At 33.6% G+C, this 20,450-nt stretch overlaps 1 protein-coding gene across 14 annotated transcripts in view; it reads left to right on the top strand.

The window, feature by feature from the left end:
• Positions 1-20,450, top strand: part of ERC2 (ELKS/RAB6-interacting/CAST family member 2) — a 486,059-nt gene that overhangs the window by 169,093 nt on the left and 296,516 nt on the right. For 11 of the 14 annotated variants that reach the window (XR_001412191.1, XR_001412196.1, XR_001412189.1 and 8 more), the window contains 3 exons: positions 9,424-9,561; positions 18,291-18,431; positions 18,988-19,128. Coding sequence is in view for 1 of the 14 variants with exons in the window: in XM_014943272.1 (XP_014798758.1) it covers positions 9,424-9,561; positions 18,291-18,431; positions 18,988-19,128 (420 nt within the window). In the remaining 13 variants the exon portion in view is untranslated. The remainder of the gene's footprint in view (positions 1-9,423; positions 9,562-18,290; positions 18,432-18,987; positions 19,129-20,450) is intronic. The other 3 variants (XR_001412199.1, XR_001412201.1, XR_001412200.1) reach the window with 1 other exon arrangement.

The following is a 20,450-nucleotide window of genomic DNA, read 5'->3' as shown; positions in this document are numbered from 1 at the left end:
TGCCCAATGCTTTTCTATACACCTTATCTGCTGCCTCTCTCTTCCCATCATCTATTAACATTTTTATGAGACCTGCAGTAATTTTTTAATCTCTCTCCAAAGTCTTCCGAATTGATCCAGACAGAATAGGAAGGACAAGGTACAAACTAAAAGGTATATAATTGTTTATCTTAAATTATTAAAAATATAGATATGCCAAAGCAGCTTTTTTCCTACATGTGAGTTTACATTAGAGTATATTAGACTATATATACTGCTCTGGCTTGCATACTACATGGTGTTACAGTTTTCCATGCAAAATCTTCTTGAAAAAGTCTTGCTTATGCTAACAGATCTTATTTTATGTGCACCTATACTAAATAATAGAAAACTGGCCACAAGTAATAAATCATCAGATGTCTTCAAATACCTGAAATGTAGGATTGAGCAGAAAGGTGTGATTTTTCATAGTTAGCTTGGAGAACTAATGCAGGTCATATTTTCAAATGTTCTCAATGTGCAATTGGGCTAGACTTCAAAAAAAGTTCAGCAATCAGTCATTACCCTGTAACATGTAAAATGTTGTGAGATGTAGGAATTCATACCCAACCAACCCAGCTCAAAAATCTGGCCCTGAATATATACAGACGATTGTTATAAGAAGCAGAAGCTTATTAAGAATGAATGTCCACCTCTTTGTGTATCATAACTGGAATTATGTGTTAAGTCCATTTAGTAGTAGTATCTTTGCTATCTGGAAAATACTTATTGCACTTTGAATTATATCAGAATTAATACGTATAATGAGAGCAAAAACTTTTCAATGGATGTCTGACAAGACTGTGATCCCTGCTTAGAAGTGTCCAAGAATCAAGCTGTTTTGTTCTGAGAATTTATTGGTCCCTGAAGAGAAGGAGACAGAGACTGAGTATTTCCAGATACACAAGTGGATATTATCAGCCCAGGCTTCTTTTGGCTAGTTTCCTGGTGAAGGTTAATTTTAGCATTAAGTTCCAGCTCTTTCTCAGCTGGAGTCTGGCAACAGAAGCCAAACTTTCAGTCCAGGAGCTCCTTTCTGTGTGACAGCCTTCTCCTCTCTTGGCTCAGTTTGCCCACTGACCTGCTTTTATAGCCCTGTAAAAGTATCAGCTGACTTGAGGGCAGATCCTTTCCCTAAGCAGCCCTAGGGAAGTTTACTTCTACTTTCTGTATGAAAACTCAGCAAACATTTTCTTTCTTAATCCTTGTTGATTACTTTGAATCCTTCCTGGACCTGTACATTTGAATCCTATATTATGGAAGGAATCTAGAATCCCACAGTAAGTAAAAATGGGTGAAATAATTACTTCAATGATTGAACAATAAACCAAAAAAAATGCTTGTTTTGGAAGAAGAAGAAGAAAATATTTTTATCACTTTTGATCCCCAGTTTTAGTTGCATTTGCTTTTATTTGTTGATGCAATAGGATGCTCCCAGTTTCTACATGTACATGAGATATGTTTCTGATTATAAAATATTTTTTCTCTCATCACATATAACTGCACTTTATTGGAGGTACTGACCACAGATATGACTCCGTATTGCCAGTAAATGACATACGTTTTATCGTAGTGATCAACAGTTCATAGGTTCTTTTCCTTCTATATACCTTTTTTTTTTCTTTCCTGGATTCGGGGACACACAGATTTCTTTTTTTCTTTAGGTAAACTTGTAATTCTATTGAATTTTTTTTTAAGATACTGTAATGATCCTTTATGCTCCTGTACTGTTTTCCTGAAGATTTCACTAATACTCTGTTGATACTCCATATGTTTAACAAACTGAATCATACAGAACATATAATGCCATGGGAAATATTTGCACTTTAGGTGAATAGATCTCTTGATTCTACCACTGACTTAGTTGCTTTCCTCAGCCTACTTTAGGAAAGCTTAATTACTGGGTAACATCTGTTCAGAAGCTTGATATCAATGACAGTTTCATGTCTTCATTAATCACATCCATTTTGTTCTTTGCAGCTTTACAACCATACTGTGGTGCATGTGTTGAGTGGACTATCAAACGGATGGGTAGACAGAGTGAACATATGGGACTAAACTGTTTAGTAGCAAGAATGTCTTCTAGACTTTGAAATATCCCTGTATTCCTAAATCACTTGCTCATTGGATCAGAGATTTGTTATAAGCAAACCTGACAAAACACTTGTAGTAAATTACACTATAAAAACGAATATTAGTCCTGCTTATGTGACAGAGCCCTATAGTTATGTATGTGACAGCTAAGGGGGATTCAAGAACTGAAATTCTGTTTGCAGAGCTTCTGTGGAAAGTGGGCTTTCAGATACTGCAAATCTGTGAAGACCTTATGTCTTTTCAGGTTACTGTACATGTGAACTATGCAGGAATTTTGAAAACAGTTCATTTAGTTATCAACTACTGGGAAAAGGAAATACAATGCATTTTAATGCTTTATTAATATGTTAGCAACATTTTTTGCAAGTTAACAAGAAATTGGAGATAAATATGTCAGTGAATAGTGTTCATAACATCTTGGATAGTCCTGGAATACAAGTGATGACAAACATGAAGCAAGGACCCTTTTATCTAACTCAGAATTTCAGCTGAATTCGCAGCGCTTATTTTCTAGCCATTGAGCAAGGCAGAGATCCAATTCTCATGCGGTCATTCACAGCTGTCTTTACACAGAGCCTTGGCTAACTAGTATGCCATCCCAAGACTTGACATTTGTTCTCTATGAAATGGTACACTTGGCTTTCTTAACATGTCAGTGCATATTACAGGGGACAACGTAAATCCATGGGGTATAGTTCCGCAGTAAGTTCTTGGCTGTCAGTGTTAACACTGGACAATAGTAGCATTTTGTAAGGATAGAGAAAGGTATGTCTTGGTTCACCTATTGGTTTGTGTTGTTTTATTGGAGCTATTTTATAGATAACTGCTTTAAAATGGCATTATATACATTAATGTATTTATACAATAATATATGTTATACAATAATGTGTTCACATTACCCAATAAAATGTGATGAAAAATAGAGTTGAATTGATTTCACTGAGGAAGAAATCTTCATCAATGCTTTGATTTCATTTGTGAAGTGGTGTAGTATTTTTATTGCACTATTTCTGTGAAGACACCAATTAGAATTTGAAGCCTTATTTTGCTGAATCACTGTATAAACTAACACCTTCCTAAAGGCCTAAGATTTTGGCCAAAGGCCCAAAGCACTTGTTACTTTGTTACTCATGTAAAGATTACCACCTTCAAAGGAAGAAAAAGGGAGGATGATTCTGTTACATTTGATAAAAAGACCACGACCAGGTGGTTCTTCATAATGTAAATGTAGCGGGTAAAAAAAACCAAAACCAAGTCTTTAATGGTGTAAGAACAATGAACGACCATAAAAGTAAATTTTCAAACCACAATGTTAATCTGATCAACTATGTAATCCTAATGGCAAATACTTGAGTTTAGAGAAGAAAAAAAAGGTGTTGGATAGAAATGCTGTAACTTTGGAAGAAAACAATGTAAGTTTACCTCAGGAAAAATATTCTGTTTACCATTTTTTTCTCTTGTTATGGTCTTGTGTCTTTTTCTGTTTTTTAAGTTTATCAAGTAGAGCAAAATTCTTAAGGATTATTTGCTTTCCTGCTTGGATTATGTGAGTTGGAAAAGTAGCAATAGGGTAATTACTAGCTCATGCCACTTCTCTATTGCTCCTGTCATCAGGTTGATGTGAGGGCTGATGTCTGAAGCAGCATTTGCTTCATCAGCTCCTTTGTGACAGCCACTGTGAGCTGCTCTTTGCTTCTTTGAACTGTAGTCCTGAAGGAAGTTTGAGGTAAAAACTACTCAGATCAATTGTCTTTTGTGAAAACCTTACCGATGCATTGATTTGGAGGCTGCTTTCTCCTTGGACACACACCATGGTTGGTGTTGAAAATGGTTGGAAATGTGTCAGAAATGTATACATGACTCTTAAAGGGTTATGTAAAATTTGTGGACAGCTTTGCAAATACCCTTTACTGTCTCTGATTTAGTAGTGCACAGTCATATTGACAGTGTAGGATTGAGCTGGTGATGTGTTTTGGGGCATCTAAAATTTCTGATGTCTTGTGGGGCAAAATAATTAAAGAGTGTAAAGCTAAAAGACTATTGAACCATGAGGAGTGTTGTAATGTGAAGTACAATGCTGCTGTATTACTCCAATTTGGAAAATATATATTTGGGTGGTAGTAACAGGAAGGCACTCTGAAAATATTTTGAATTGAGAACATATTGTGCAGTAGGCAACTATAGTTAAGAAGCTTCGTAAGAAGCTTCGTTCTATTGAGAAATAACCAAGTGTTTTGGTAGCTATTGAAACTACATATGAAATCCAAGGGTGATTTATCGTATCATGATAAAATTAGCAAGCTTTTTTTTCAGTTACTTTGTTAAAGCCAAAGATTAGTGCAAATGCTATTATACTTTAATAAATGAATTTAGTTTCAAGCAACATAATCCAATTTCACAATAAAGAGTTTTATGTTGCAGTATAATTTCTCAATAGAACATTTATTGTAATTTTTAGAACCTAAATGTATTTTTACTTCTGAAAAAAATATTCCTAATTAATGCTACCTACTTAAAAGGAAGAAATGAAAATTAACGGTACTGAAGGATGAAGCACTTTTGTGCCTAGTCTTTCTAAACAAAAGTCAACTCTGCAGTGTCAGACTGTTGAAGTAAAAGTTGCTCTTCAATGAACTAATTTTGTTAATTGGAATGCTGCTTAAACTGAAAAAATCTATTTAGGTCAATCACAAATGTTAGTGGAAAGCTATGGAGCCACATCTTCCCCCTCTCGCCCCCTAGGCTGAAACTTCAAATAGCTGCTATAAAGCCTGATAATTCTAAAATACTTTGACTGATTTGATATTTAGTAACTGTACATCATTCGGTAAAAATTACTGGCTAAAAATCTATAGTGCTTTCCAAAAACTATATGTCTGTATATTGAGCTTTCAGGTAGTAATATTTTTTCAGTGATGGTAGGGAAAAATTACTTCAGTCTTTTCTGGATATTTAATTAGAAATTATGTGTGCACACAGACATGCACGCACACAGGTGTACATGTAAATGGATGAAGATATTAGGACATCTGTAGAGACATCTATTTTACTGGTTTCCTGTTCTGGGATATAATGAGATGTTTCTGAAAAGGATCATATGATACAGAACATTTATCATGAGTCTTACTAATAAAAATAAATTGTGTGCAAGTAGACATTTGGAGTATTTGCATTTGAACTACCTCTATTTTTTCTGTTTTGATTTAAAAGTTATGTTTTTTGGTCTTTTATTATGTATACCTATGAGGCAGCAGCTAAAGTCAGACAATGAATACTACAGTTTAAAGTAGTCATAGTTAATGCTCATTTTGGATGAATACTGTTATTTATTAAATATCTTTTTCTCATAAATCCAATAACTCTTTAAGGTAGAATGTAACACTACTTCAGAAATTGTTCAGTAGAATTAATCATCTTAAAATAGTAAGTTTTTTTTAAAGTAAATAATAGAAATTATATTTATAAAAGATCTGTTTCCTCCCCTTTGTTTCAATTTTAAATTTAAATCAAACTAAGCTTATATTATTCATCTATTTCACTGCTTCACTGGAACAGACATGACTCTGTTTCAATATGAAACAAATCTCAGAGTTCTGCCTAGAGAAATTTAGAATCATCACAGAATACCAGATTGGAACAGACCTCAAGGACCTTTCGAATTAGAATAAAGCAAAATGAATTTTAGAATTTAAAAAGCCAATGTCACAAAATACTTGTTTTCTGAGTTATTTAAAACTCAAATACAAAGCAGAGAGGAGTATACATGGAGCTAAGTTTAAGTATATGGCTTGACGGTTTCCCTAGCTAGGCCCAGGAAGTCTCTGATAAATTTTCTCCTACACTGTCTTAAACTCTCTTTAATGCATATTTTTAAAGGCAAATTGTTATAGCATGGAATATTCTCTTTGATTATATAATTTTCTTGCAAATTCCATAGTACAGTACCTTAATTTTGATAATGAAAGTAATTTTCTTTTGAGAACTTGGGTTACTGTAGAATTTTAAAGCCTGTCTGCGGGTGAGATTTAATTTAATCCCTTGAGTATTTAAGAAGCATTCCTGAGACCTTCGCTGAAAAGTGACAAGATTAGCACTTGCAGTTTATTGACAGGATGCCCCATAGGATAGACATTTATCTGTAAGGGTATTGTTTTTTAAAAAGCAATAAAGTCTGTCTTAGTGTCTGGGAATATACTCACTTTCTGAAATACAGAAAGGATGGAGCGGTTTCTTTTTGTACAGCTTGTGGCACAGGGACATAGCAGTTCACAGAGGTAAGAATTGCATGTTGACAAAACTACACAGTAACTGATTTCCTATCAGATAAAAATATAAGTGCTTGAGGATTTAAATGTCTTAACAGTCCCTGTCATAAATGGAATTCAGACTCAGAAGTAAGTTATTATTCAGCAAAAAAATGGTATCCTTACGTTACATATATGCCTGTACCCAAATATATATTGGAGAATGACAGAGGTTACCAGAGGCTTTGTTGTTTTTTCTGAATTTAAAAAACCCAGGAAGAACTAAATCATATCTTGTGTTCCAAGATTTTAGCCTGTGAGACTGCTCAATCTCTCTGCCTCCCATAATCTTTTTGAGAGAACGCTTTGTAATTAACTGGTCATAAAATCTTGTCTGCATTAGCAGACCTTTACTAATCTCCTCCCCATCCCAACAAACAAACAAATACTCTGTGGTACTGATTCTACTTTCACATACCCCAGTGTGGTCCTGTTCCCATCAAAGTATTTCCTTCAGATTTATATAGCACAAATAAAAGAATAATCAGATCCTTTCCTCTTATTTTATCTATGGACTACGCACTGAATGACTTATTTTAAAGCAGTTGTGATTCAATGGGGATGTTTTTAATTTGCTGCCTGTTCTCTTTACCTCTGAGGAAAGAATTTTGTAAATGCTGAATAATTTTAGAACATGTTTTCTTGGTTAAGGGTTGGATCATATTTTAAATTAGTTTTAAGAGGAAGGAAATCGTGTAAATGCTGTGGAATTCAGATAAGCACTGTGCATAGGAAATAAGTACTTTAATTTAGGGTGCCTAGAATTGGTAGGTCAAGCTGATGATAATAAAGGACCAGATCTTAACTTCGTTTCAAAGAACATGTAATCAATATTCACTCTCCTGTTTTATTTCCTTTTTGCTTGAGAATTTATTTTGAAGCTGAAATGTGCAGTTGCTTAAGTGTTCCACAGGGTGTCATGAGGTAGTTGTTGAAATCATTAATACTTGGATGAAAGTAAAGAAAGAAACATAGTGTGCAGTCCTCTGAATGCCAGTTAATGTAATTTTAGATGTGACTAATACATATGCCATAAAATAAAAAGTTCTTAACTCATTAACACATGTATCTTATTTCTGTATCTGTATAAAATATACACATGAAGAAAAATATTACGAGAAGTCGTTTACAAGAGTGAGCTATTATATGTCAGGTCTTCCCAAAAAACCTTTCTATATATACCTTCCTATTTTATAGTTTACACAGCGTGGAATCTTTGGCCCATAGCAGTAATCTGACATACTACACTATGTATATATATATATAAAAAAAAAAGGTACAATACTTTTATTTGCCATACTGTTATAATGCATTTCAAATTGTAGTGTGCTCCTCCAGATTTACTTTCAAGTTTTATTTTAATTTTTAAGTTCTTTTAAAATTTAAATTTATTTAAACAAGCTTTATACAGTGCACACAGCTGTGGATTTTATGATTTGTTAATTATAGATATGTATGATGTCAAAACTTAACTTCAGGCTTTTTTTCCTATACATGTATAATGTAGTAGGAAGAGAATTTGTACCAAAATATGCCCCAAACTAACATGTGATTGACTATGGTGGTACATTTTTGCATATGGAGACCAAGTTTTTATTGACATAACAGTTGACTTCTGCAGAGCTGCACATCTATTGAATTCAGCTTCAGGTTAAAGAATCTTTAAGTTCAAGTTAAAGAATCTTTAAGTACAATATAGCAGTAAATTTGAAGGATCCGGTTTAAATCTGACTTGATTTAAATGGAAATGAGGTTGGCTTTGAGAAAGATTACATTACTTTATGAAATGAACAGCAAAACTTCATTCCTTTCAGTAGCAACGGAACGTGATCCAAGGTGTAAGTTCACTTATGAAAGTAAGAATTTGAATCTCTGTTGACAGTAATAATTTGGCAAATTTTACCATCATTTTCAAAATGAGTTTTAAACAAATGATACCTAATGGGTTTAGGCATATGTTGTCTTATCATATAAAATGGTATACCAAAATAATAGACTAATTAATTTTCTTGTGGCTATTTACTTGTGCTAAGTATCATGGAACAAATTTTGGTTTTATGCCAGTGGCATAATAGTGAGTGGCACTGAGAGTGTAGGATGAAAGGAGGTTGATTCTTCTGACATTTTCTGACAAATTCTACACATTTGACATACCACATGTCCTCTCTGCATTCTGTGCAGAAGGTCATAGGGCTTTACAGCCATAGAAGGTGATTGCTGTGACAATCAGAAGCTGAGTGCTTTTATTCAGATTTGCTTCCAAAAACCACATGGTCCTGTGGACAATTGTTTGTGCAAACCCTTTCTGATTTAACCTCTATAAATCATGATGTGTTTAACAAACCAGTGTGTTTATAGGTACCTTAGCAGTATGTTTAAATACTTGCTGGAGGAATAAATAGACCTGTTTAAAGGAGTTTTAATATCTAAAATAGTGACATATCTTAAATCTTCGTGGAGATGAAAAAAGTGAGTGGAAATGGTGGCCTTTGGGTTGTTTGGGATTTTCTGTTTCTGGGTTTGGCTTTTTAAAGTATAATCTTCCTGATCTCTGCCCAGATTAGTTTCCTTTACAGCAGGGCATTGTGGAAGAAGATGTTTCTAGATGGGTAGGTTATCATCTTTCTGGTTCCCCAGTTTAAGGCTCACTGAACTTGCTTTGCTTCTCCCTTTCTTTGTCCTTATTGCAGCTAGAATAATCTAAAGGGGTAATTCCACACATACTTTGAATTACTGAGATAATGCAGTACCTTAAACGAAAGTGATTAATATCAGAAAATATTTAAATAATAAAACATCTGGCTGCACTGAGACTTTTTTCTGTAACTTATTAGAAAGGATAGAAGTTAAAAACTGCTGATATTATACCATGCAAAAACCTGGCAATATACTGAGGCATATATATCGTATGTGTGATATGTATACATTCAGTTGATCCCAGCACCCAAGTCCCTCTTTGAATGTTAAGACAAGGTTGATGAATATTATAATCTGGTTTTATTTTCAGATTGAAAATCTACAGGAGCAACTTAGGGACAAAGACAAGCAACTAACGAATCTAAAAGACAGAGTGAAGTCATTGCAGACGGATTCTAGTAACACAGACACAGCACTAGCAACCTTAGAGGAAGCTCTATCAGAAAAGGTAATGTTTTTCTCATGGAACAACATTATGTGCTGCTCTTGTGGGTAAAGAGTGTTCAGAAAATGTCTTTTTAAGTTGATCTGGCACCTGTAACAAAGCCTATGGGCCTTGTCAGGAAAGCAGGTGGCTCTGTTCTGATAGAGTCATAGCAAGAAGTGATTCCTGGTTGATGAACTGAAACAGGACTCTGAGGTAAAGAAGGATGTCCTTTTAAATGGGGATGGAATAAATGGCCCAGGACATGGGAAGAGTTTCCCTTAGACAGTTGGCGAGTGGCTGTTCCCTGAAAGAACTGAAAAGCATGGACACCTGACTTAAAGGAGTGGAGTGGAGTTTGGGGTATTTTTATAGCTTTGTGCTCTTGATTATCATGTTCTTTGTTAAGCAGGGCCTAACTGAAGAGCCAACAGCAAGTGACTGTATAAACTGTCACCTTGGCTTGCTTTTAGCTCTATTGATTTTCTACACTTCATTTATAGGAGAAATTGTGTTTCATAAAAAATGGAGAAGTACTTTTTTTTCTTTAAAAACTATATGCCTTTAATTTGAAAATACCTAGCAAAGGAGACAAATAAATGTTTTAATTAGTGGCAACATTCCTACCAGTTTCAGTGAGGTCAGGGTTTTTCTTCCTGGTAACTTTGAATACAAGGTAATCCAAGTGAATTTATATGCCAAAAAAAATAGTACAAGTATCCACTTTTTGCAGCTTATAGATCTTAATATATATCATTTAAATGTGCACAGGTGAGTGCAACTAATTAAACTGTTATGTGCTGTTCTGCAGTGTGTAATCCTAGGAGGGTATTTATGACTGTATATGACTTCAAAATGCCACTGTGATGTTGGTACTAACACCTAAAATGCTAATGTTATATTTTTGATTTTTTTGTATGTGTAATGTTATTTGGTTTACAACAGTGAAAAAAGTTGGCATTACTATTATTGTGGCATCATATGGATAAGTTTACAGCATTTATGCCATAAAGAAAGAATGTGCATTTTGTTAATCTTTCACTGCTAATCTGGGCACAGTGCTCACCAGTCTCACAGCACATTATTAAAAAAATTACACAAAGTACTTTATAACCTGTTTTTCTTCCCTGTAAACTGTCTTTTCTGGACTAGTCTACGTTACCACTTTCCCAAAATGCCCATAGAAACATCTGAGAGTTAGAAACAGTCCTTTAACCATCATGGTACTGTTGTCAATGTAGAAAGCAGAGTGAGTGTCACACTGCAAACCTGCCTGTTCTCCTGTGTAACTGAGTGTGAAGTAGATTGTCAAAATCCAAAGAAATCTTGTATCTCATTTTCTTTCTTAGCTATATCTACAGTACTTCAGAGAAAATGCACTTGTGCAATACTTTGTAGATGGGGTAATTTGCTAAGTTGCACTCCGTCTTCAATTGTAATGTATTTCTCTGTTGAAAATATTAAACTAATGACAGTTTGCCAGGGTTCATAGTAGAAGCAGCAAGTGTGGAGGTATTGAATAGAACATGTATAGCCGCCTTCTCACTACCAGAAATAAAAAAATGTTAAGAAGTAATGGGTTAAAACCTAACCCAAATTAATGAGTGGCAATTAGTTTTGTTTTCAAGTAATTTTGAATCAGTACCATTCTAAAAGCTGTTGAAATAAATGTAAACTAGTAAGTAAATGTGAAAGTTTTTATAATTTTGAAGAAATTTTGTATATATCTGAAAATATTCTATTATTCTCAGAGATACAAATTGTAAAATTTTTCTAAACTCAGGATGTGTTATTTTGAAATATTGTAGTGTGGTATTGTTGCGGAGTTTGTTTAAAAATTGTGCCATAGAATTTTGTTGTGTATATGGTGACTTGAAATGTGACAACACTAGGGACCCTGAGGGTATGGAAATTTTGTGTCATGCTTAGTTTGATTGCTATAATAAAGGTTCAAAGTCCAATAAATGAAGCTAGTTTTCATGTTTTGGAAAAGTTAGGTAAACTTAGATACTTCTCTGAATTGTATTTTTGCAGTTCATGTCTGCTTCATTTGGAATTGCATAATTATATACGAACAGACTTTTTTATTTTAAAAGAATCAGTGTGATTACTGGTTTCTCTAAGTGGAGTTGATTAGAACTCACAACGGGTCCCTAAGGTTGAATTCTGTCCAGAGCAGTTGCTTTGCTTACAAACAATCAGCTGAGAATGGCATCTTTCCTGCAGTGTTTGCGGGCTCTGGGACACATACCCAATGGATACTATGGGACATTTCCCTCTGCCACAGAGATTTCTATCTTTTTGCAGATGATGAAGGCAATGATATCTTTTGTAAGCCAATGTTTTTGAGAAGTGGCATGAAGCTGAGTTATGCTGTGGTTTCTGAGGACTGTTTCAAGCACTTTTAGAGACTGTTACTTCTAAAAGTTAGGTGGCAGTATATAAAGAGAATATATATATATGTAAGTGGTATGCTTATTGTGTATTACTTCAGCGATACTACTTTGTTAACCTAAGGAGAAGATACACAGAATTATTGAATACCCTTTTTCTACAGATGAACTTTGTAACTGAGAATATAAATTATTTTATGAAATATGCAAATCATTATGCAAATTAGTGTCTCTGTTAGAATAGGAACATATGGCTTGAATTTTTATATAAATTCTTCATTTGTATTTTGAGATATGTTAGCTTAATTAAATTATTAAATCATTAATATATGTTCAATTTGTAAATAGATGCATAACACAGCTCCTACACCGTTACTGGATGATCTACAGTAGCTGACAGTCTGGGCAGCAATATTGATGATAAACTTTAAAATCTAGAATATCCGTTCTAAAAGAATTAAAATATTGCCCTGTTCATTGGATAAATTTGCTTATGGAGAACCATGTTAAAAATATTTAATTCTGATGGATTTTTAATTTTTTTTTAATCTTTGTGCTACTGGGAGGTCTTTTTGCAGTTGGGGAACGATTAATAGATTTAAAAAAGGAGAAAAGCAACGCTGCAGGATATAATTACTATGAGCTTTTGAGAAACAGGGAAGTTAATCTTAGGGTAAAAGTATGTATAATTTTGATTGTTTATTGTACAGAGAAATCACGCACAGTTTCTTTCCCATTGAACGTTTTTTGAACGCCATGCTTTCAGGGGTCGGTTTCTTAATCTTAAGTGTGATCTCTTAATGTATTAAGATGGGATGTATTTATATGTTGAAAGATGCCAGTAGGCATCTTCTAGAAGTTCCAAATGAACTACCTTTTTTTGTGTCTTCTGGCAGCTAAATACCTTAACAGTTTATGTTTACATATGTCTCCTTCCTATTTGAGTCCAGCTTTCAGATTCCAGTTTTCTTATCCCTATTTCTGTCTGCAGTAGCATTCTTAAGACCTACAGACTTTATCAACAGTTACTAACTTTTTCCACTGCAAATACTGGTAGAAACATTTAATAGATTTTTGTCCAAATGGGACAAACCAGAAACTTTCGTGATAGTTTCTTATTAACAAGTGCACCAATATATGTACTTCTATCAATTTAAATTTGTAGTGCTGTCAAGAAAGGATGCTGCTTTCATTCAAGAATCACAAATATGTGATTTCCATGTAAATACGTATTTGTTTGGGGTTTTTTTCCCTAGAAATTTTATCAGGCCCAGTTTGTCAGAAATATAATTTTGTTTTATACTCTGAGACTAGGCCAATTAGATAGTTTTCAGAATTTTAATTTAAAAATAATGCTGAAAATACTCCAAGAGCATCATGGGAAGCTCTTTTAAATAGAAATTAAATTTATTTATACCAGTTTAGTTAGCCACAATTCACTAAAACTGAATTTAATTGCTTAGTTTCTGTGGATAGAAAAAAAAATTAAACATGGTCATATGAAACGAATTAATTATGAAGCTATTTTTAAAGTCCAAACCTCAAATGCTAGAGCATTCCTGTTTCTCCTGCATTGTTCTTGAAAATACGAAGATTGAGATTTTGGCTCTGAATTAGAAAATATGGCTCCTTATTCTTCATGAAAATAGATTTTCCCAAGTGTCTGTCTCTGATTTTCTTTTTCTTTGACATTTAGTGATTAGGTAGCTTGGTAACACGAAATGAGAAGCTACTGTAGATGACATAAAACAGCATCAAAATTTTCTGAAATTTAATCCTGTTAATCTTCATATTTTTCTGTCAATATTGCTGATAAAATTTCTTGTCAAGAATCAGAACCAAATCAGCACAACTTTAGTCACTTTTGAGTGCATTTTGGAACTAAGCTGAAAAATTCCTTTAATTCCTTACCCCTAGGTTTGGAACCTCTCCTAAGCACTAAAAATTCTTAACAACAATAAAGGTTACATTGCAATAAGCAAAAAATAAGTTCACTCCTATTAAAAAAAAAAGTTTGAAAATCAGAAGATGCAAAACTGCTATCAGCTTCCTTGATGTTTTAACAAGAAACTTTTCAAAGAATATCTCAGCTCTTGGACTGGCCCAAAGCAGCTCAAGAGCTTGCTTTCATGAAGCTGATATTTATAAAGTTGGTCCTACTGTAGCAGCATACAGCAGATAAGCAATTGAGTATGTCTGATAATAGAGCTATATGCTGTGGCAATTCAGTTCCTGCTTCTGTGATAAAGTGCAAATAGATTAGACTTGTGAGGTCCTAGATTAGTGCATAAGCAAAGCTCGCCAATGCAAATAGACTGAAACAAGAACACATTGTTGGGATTTCTGCAAGTTAGCTGTTAATCAAGTAAAACATGGTATATTAGGGCCTTTTAACACATTTTTGACATTTAGCCTTACGCAGCTGACACACAGATAAATTAGTCGTCTTTTGTGATTGACTGAGAAAAAAATTATACTGTTCATTAATAAGGTGAAATAGTGTTATGTTTAATTTGTTATAGAAGAAAAAATGTAATTTAGGTAAATAAATCTTCAAGAAGGAATTGGTATAAAACCAAGTCTGAATATAACTACGTAGATTCTAAATGGTTATTAAACTGTTCCACTTAGTGGAGGCTGGCATTTTAATGTTATTATTCAAGGGTTTAAGAATACATGTTATTTGTTACTAGGAATAAACTTGAAGTTATTTAGTATCCCATATCATCTTTTTCTTGCATAATCTATATAGCAAAAGCCAGCTAATAGTAATTTTAAAAAAAACCCAAACAATCCTAGAACATTTGCTTGTTTGTCATTTGTGTAATACTCAACAATGTTGCTGTTGAAGGACCATGGTTCTGTATGAACACATTTCTACCTGAAATCCTGTCAGGTACGAGTCAAAGGAGACTTTGCCATTGGGCTGAATGGAGCCAGGATTCGGCTACGTCTGCAGTGCCAGGGCTCCCAGTGCACAGACAGTTGATTGTGTCCTGAGAAAAGATTGAACTACACATTGCTACCTTTAGTTTTGGCTGTATCTTTTTTACTGTATGCTAAGTGGAAATAGTTTGTTCTCAATGTCTATTTCCTTCTGAATGAAGTAGGGATATGAGTCTTGTATGACTAGTCAACACTGTATTCTGTGAAGATTCTTACAGTAATGCTAATTTGGTGATGTGTATGTTCAGTTAGCTATATTGTGAAAAGGAGTCCCCGATGTTAGGGGAATGCTGGATGCAAAATGAAAGTACTATCAACGTCCAGCCCTTTGAAAAGGTTTTCCTTAGGAAGAAGGAGTAGCAAATAAGTATGCCCATATTCCTCTTACAGGATTATCACCTAAATGATTATTGTATTACAGTATAGTACTGATTATCTTTCAATGTCTAAAAGATTAAAAATAATTTTATTTACAAACTTAAATATAACTACTCATTTGGTAAAGATCTTTGTCTAACCATTTAAAACCTAAAAAAATTAACATTTATTCTACTAATACATATAATTACATTAGAAGATAATCCATGTGATGCATTTTTTAAAAATTTGACTGTTGCTGAAACAAATTATTACAGCTGGAAGCCAATATTATATAACTGGAAGAAAAAAATGAATTTATCAGAGGAATATAAATATTTGAAATGGCTCTATAAGGAGTATATTTGAAATATATAATGTTTAGCACTTAGGCGTAGTTTCGCATCCAATAATAAACTAGTTATGTAGCAAGCATCTGTGAAGATTAATACCCCACATCTGCTTTTGATACTTGTTCTTAATATCTCATAATATTACAATCATTACAAACATCTCAAATGTTACATAATAAAATATGTTGCATCATAGCTTACATTTGCTGTATAAACAGAATGCAAAAGTAAGTTAATTTAAAAATATTTCAAGTAAAAATAAGGAAATACAAACATTAAGGTTTAAATTAAAATTCTAATATGCTTAATTGCACTTACACTGGAGTCTACAATTAGCTCTCTAATAAGCAACCACAAACAATAGACATTCCAAATAAGATCAATACGAGAAGCTGAAGTTTTCTATATCTTGAATTGGCATTTAAATATTTTCAGGGAGATGCGTAACTCATTAAAATCAAATTTATTTAAGTGTAGCCAAGTTTTAAATCAGTAATTTAAAATAATTAAATATTTATTCAGTTCGTACAGAAAGTTTTTATCAGTTTTAAACTTTATACATGCAGATAATATGCCATTTAAATGATAGAAGACTGAATAATAGGAGATCTTCAACAGATGTGTAGTGGAAGACAGATATATATAAAAGTTGAAAATACAAGGGCACACTTATGGAAAACTTTCCACTAGGTGTGTGTTCCATTTTCTAGTAACTAGTTCCTTTGCTATGCAGTATGCAAGGAGGAACAGACAAGAAGCAGAGGCACTGGACAGTTGTCAGAAGGGTTGCTGATGTCATCAGTGTTACAAAGGGATGAACTGAGAAAATAGAGGGAGAGAGATTGAGTAGAAAAGCAGTGTTTGAGGTACAGAATCTAGAAAATGTCTCTATCTCTGCCTATTCTACAGGACCAATGAGGCTGGAAAAGACCTGGAGATTATCTAGTCCAACCCAGCTGCTCAAAACAGAGTCAACTAGAGCAATTTGCTCAGGATCCAGTCCGGCTGGGTTTTGAAAATCTCCAAGGTTGAAGATTGCTGGGATGAAAATCACAGCCTTGGGTTTAGGCTGGTTTTTTTAATGCAGATAAGTGTTGAGAGTTGGCTGTTTGGAAAATATGTCTTGAACTTTAAAAAACACAGAAGCAATCTTCAGAAAATCATATAGGTCTTGGAAGAGCATCATACCTCATAGTATGTCATAGTGTATGGAGAAAATGAATGAATAACCAGGATTGTCTGAAAAATACATGCTTTTTATAAGTACTGTTACAACTTAAGCTAACTTTGATAATTAATTAATTTATTTCTTTCATTATAATGACTGAATTTGTTACAAATCAGAATGGGATGTACAGCTACTTGAAATTTTGCTTGTGTTGTAATTTTTGTTGACATATAATAACCACAGAGACATAATAACTACATATTGATAGGAGCAATGGTAAACTTTATGTATATGTGTCTGTGTATCTCTCTCTCTTTCTCCAGTGTGTGTGTTTGTATATATATGGCAGTATAAGGAATTATGGAAGGAGGGATTCAGCATGAGATTTTTCTCTTCCTAATAATATTAGGCTTCCATCAGTCTTTTTCAGTTCTATGAAATAGTGTTTTAAGTATTGATCTCAGTCTTAAACTCCTTCCTGGAGATTTCAAGCAAGTACAAAAGGACTCGAATAGGACCCGTGAGCATGTTGATGATTCTACCTGAGCCATGCGACTGGTAGTGTAGAATTTAGTCAGGATGTAGTTTTGTCCAATGTAGGTTTAACTTTCCCAAACGATGTTGCTTCTACTGCCCTCCGACTACCATGTCCAAAATGATACTAGTAGTTCCCTGATACTTTGCTTAAATTGCCCTATTCCCAATTCAAATGCATTTCTAGTTGCTATTTTATTTTGTCCTAAATTTTGCTGGTTAGTATTTTCATCCTTCAAGTATTGGTAGAATGTGAGTTTGAAGAATGTAATCAAAGCTTAACAAAACCATGCTACTGCATCTGCTTTTTACATTTCACCCTTTGAATTCATCACCCAATCCTTGACTGGTGATTTTTAGCAATCCTTATAATAGTAACTGGAAGTCACCAAAATATTTAAAAATGTGGTTGAGTTATTCTTTGGATATCTGAATTTGTATTAGGGTATGTTTTCTGTGTCTTGGACAACTTTTTTTTTTCCTCAAAATATAATGTAATATATGTAATGTAATAAATAACATGTAAACTGTTAGTTACTGATAGTTAGCAACTGATTGATTTCTAATTAGATTTGGAATCTTGAAAGATTCTTGCAATCACTATAGATGCTACTAGCATTCAGAAAACCACCAAATTCAAGCTGATTAAACCAGTTATCACCGCTCTGTTTTGAACTTCTATTCAAGACTTCAATCACTTATCAATACAGGAAATATAGTACAGATGAAAAACTTTCCATATCTATCACAAGACTAAACAAATTCATGTCAGTATAGACATTTAGGGAAGTTTCAGTACTATGTTATCAAGTATTTAAAATCTTGATCTGATGCTTTTGAAATCAGGGGAAATCTTGCATTGACTTTAATACCATTAATTCAATCATCTTCTGCTTCTGATGGTTGATTTTCCTAAGTGCTACTTAGTGTAAAGAAATTTTATTCTGTCTTTTCTTGAAATGATTCTCAACTTTTCCATTTTGCAATTCTTTCCCTTGCTAGGAAAGAATAATAGAGCGCTTGAAGGAACAAAGGGACCGAGATGACAGAGAAAGACTTGAAGAAATCGAATCATATAAAAAAGAAAACAAAGACCTGAAGGAGAAGGTTAATGCTTTACAAGCTGAACTGACAGAAAAAGAGGTCAGTCTTTTCAGTAAAATCTATGTTGTTCTATCTATGTCATTATGATGAAAGAAAGTGCATAAGGATTACACTTGAATCATTTTAAGTACTGAAATTCTGCCACTTGAGTGGTCAGCTTCTGAACTCCTGTTTACTTAAGCAGTCTTCATAGTCTTCACTTCTGTACATAAAATATTGCTTCAGTTTTTGCATAATTGTGCATTGTTTTTTCTATATTTTCTTTTACGTAAGCCTCCAGTAGGCTCGAATATTCCATTGTTGCTCCTCTTTTCATTTGTCAGTTAAAGCAATAGACTTCAAAGTAATTGTACCTCCAGAATATAATGTCAACTTGTCTGTATTATGACTGTTTCTGTGTTTCACTGCATATCAGTTCCTGTGATTCCAATTGGTTGTATTCTCAAAAAGGTGTCTTTTGTTATCAATGCTTATCTTTGTGTCAACTCTTTTTGGGGAAGGGGAGGGGGAGCAGGATCCAAGTGATTACTAAGTTGGCAATAAATTAGTGTCCTGGTGACTAGGAATTAACTTTTTACTCTTGGTCATTTTTCAGTCTAGTTTAATCGATCTCAAAGAACATGCATCTTCATTGGCATCAGCAGGGCTGAAAAGAGACTCCAAACTTAAGTCTTTAGAAATAGCCATAGAACAAAAGAAAGAAGAGTGTAGTAAGTTGGAAGCACAGTTGAAAAAGGTAAGTTCCATCATAAAACAAACAACAATCAGAAAAACAAAAATCAACATCCCACCCCCTCATTTTGAAAAAATTAGCTTATTTACTCTTCTGGAGTAAATCTAAAATCTACCCATCTTACGCTGTTTGCTGATGCTTGCATCAAATTCTGCTAACTTAAGAGGCTTGTACCAAAGCCACTAATGAGCCTCAGAAATTATCTTGAATATCTATATGAGAGAATTCTGAGAAGGTGCTACAAATAGGTGTACTGGGAGCAGGACATTGGAGAAAAATTAGAAGGGCAGAAAGAAATTATCAAACCAGCAATTTGTATGTATATGAATTTATACCATTATTAGAAGTAGACTGATATGTTTGTAGTGTGGGGAAAAAAAGTACAGGGTCATTCAAAAAATCTGCACTTTGTAATCAAAAAAAATTTCCTTCCAAAATGGAAACTCTAGCTAGGTTTTATTTTGGCATTTTTTTGGCTTTGCTGGTGAACACATGTTTGTGATAATTAAGCAAAATAACGCATAGTTTATCTCAGCTAGCAATTCAGTATTTCTATTCAGCAAGTAGTGGAAGCAAGCATTTAAATGAAAACATACAAATCCTATGTTTTATAACATGATTTTATTTAGAATGATGCATTAAAATAGTTTTTGCTTAAATGATTTGCAAGTTTGTTGATGCCTTTTCTACCATACATTGTTTCTTTGACCTTTCTCTGTGTCATTTGGTAATGTCTGCTCTCATTGTTTGAACACCAATCTCATGACGTATTTGATGGATTTAGGCATTATGTTTGCCTTTTGCAATTCATGACTAAGTGTATATTAAACATTAGGTTTTTTTATACTGTTATTTGATGGCTCATTTTCTAGGAAATAACATTTATTTGTTCTGTGAAAGTTACCATTTGGATAATATTCTGACACTCTTTTACCCAGGTTGAGTAGTGTTCTGCTCTGTGTTTAAGCAGTGTTTCAATAGCCTTACCTGTGAAGAAGGTATTGCAAAGTATAAAGGATACCAGAGTGTAAACCTAATACTTATATTATTTTTTAATTCAGAAGAATATGTGCAATTAGGTGCCTGTGTTAACATGTTAAGTTGTGGAGAAGGAAGGAAGGGAATCTTTTCAATAGACATATACAAAAGCTTTTAAAGGAAACACAACTATTTTAAATGGTTGATAGCTTATAAATGCTATTGATGTCAGAATTAAAGTATCCAAAGAAGCTGTTTCTCTGGAAGTCCTTCATTTTGTTTTCTTTTGTTAGAAAATGTGTTTGTTTACTTAGCACTTCACTACAAAATATACTTAATTACAATCT

This window comes from Calidris pugnax, unplaced genomic scaffold (genome assembly GCF_001431845.1).
Source record: "Calidris pugnax isolate Ruff unplaced genomic scaffold, ASM143184v1 scaffold128, whole genome shotgun sequence".
Taxonomy (NCBI): domain Eukaryota; kingdom Metazoa; phylum Chordata; class Aves; order Charadriiformes; family Scolopacidae; genus Calidris; species Calidris pugnax.
This window is presented reverse-complemented; position numbering and strand designations above follow the sequence as displayed.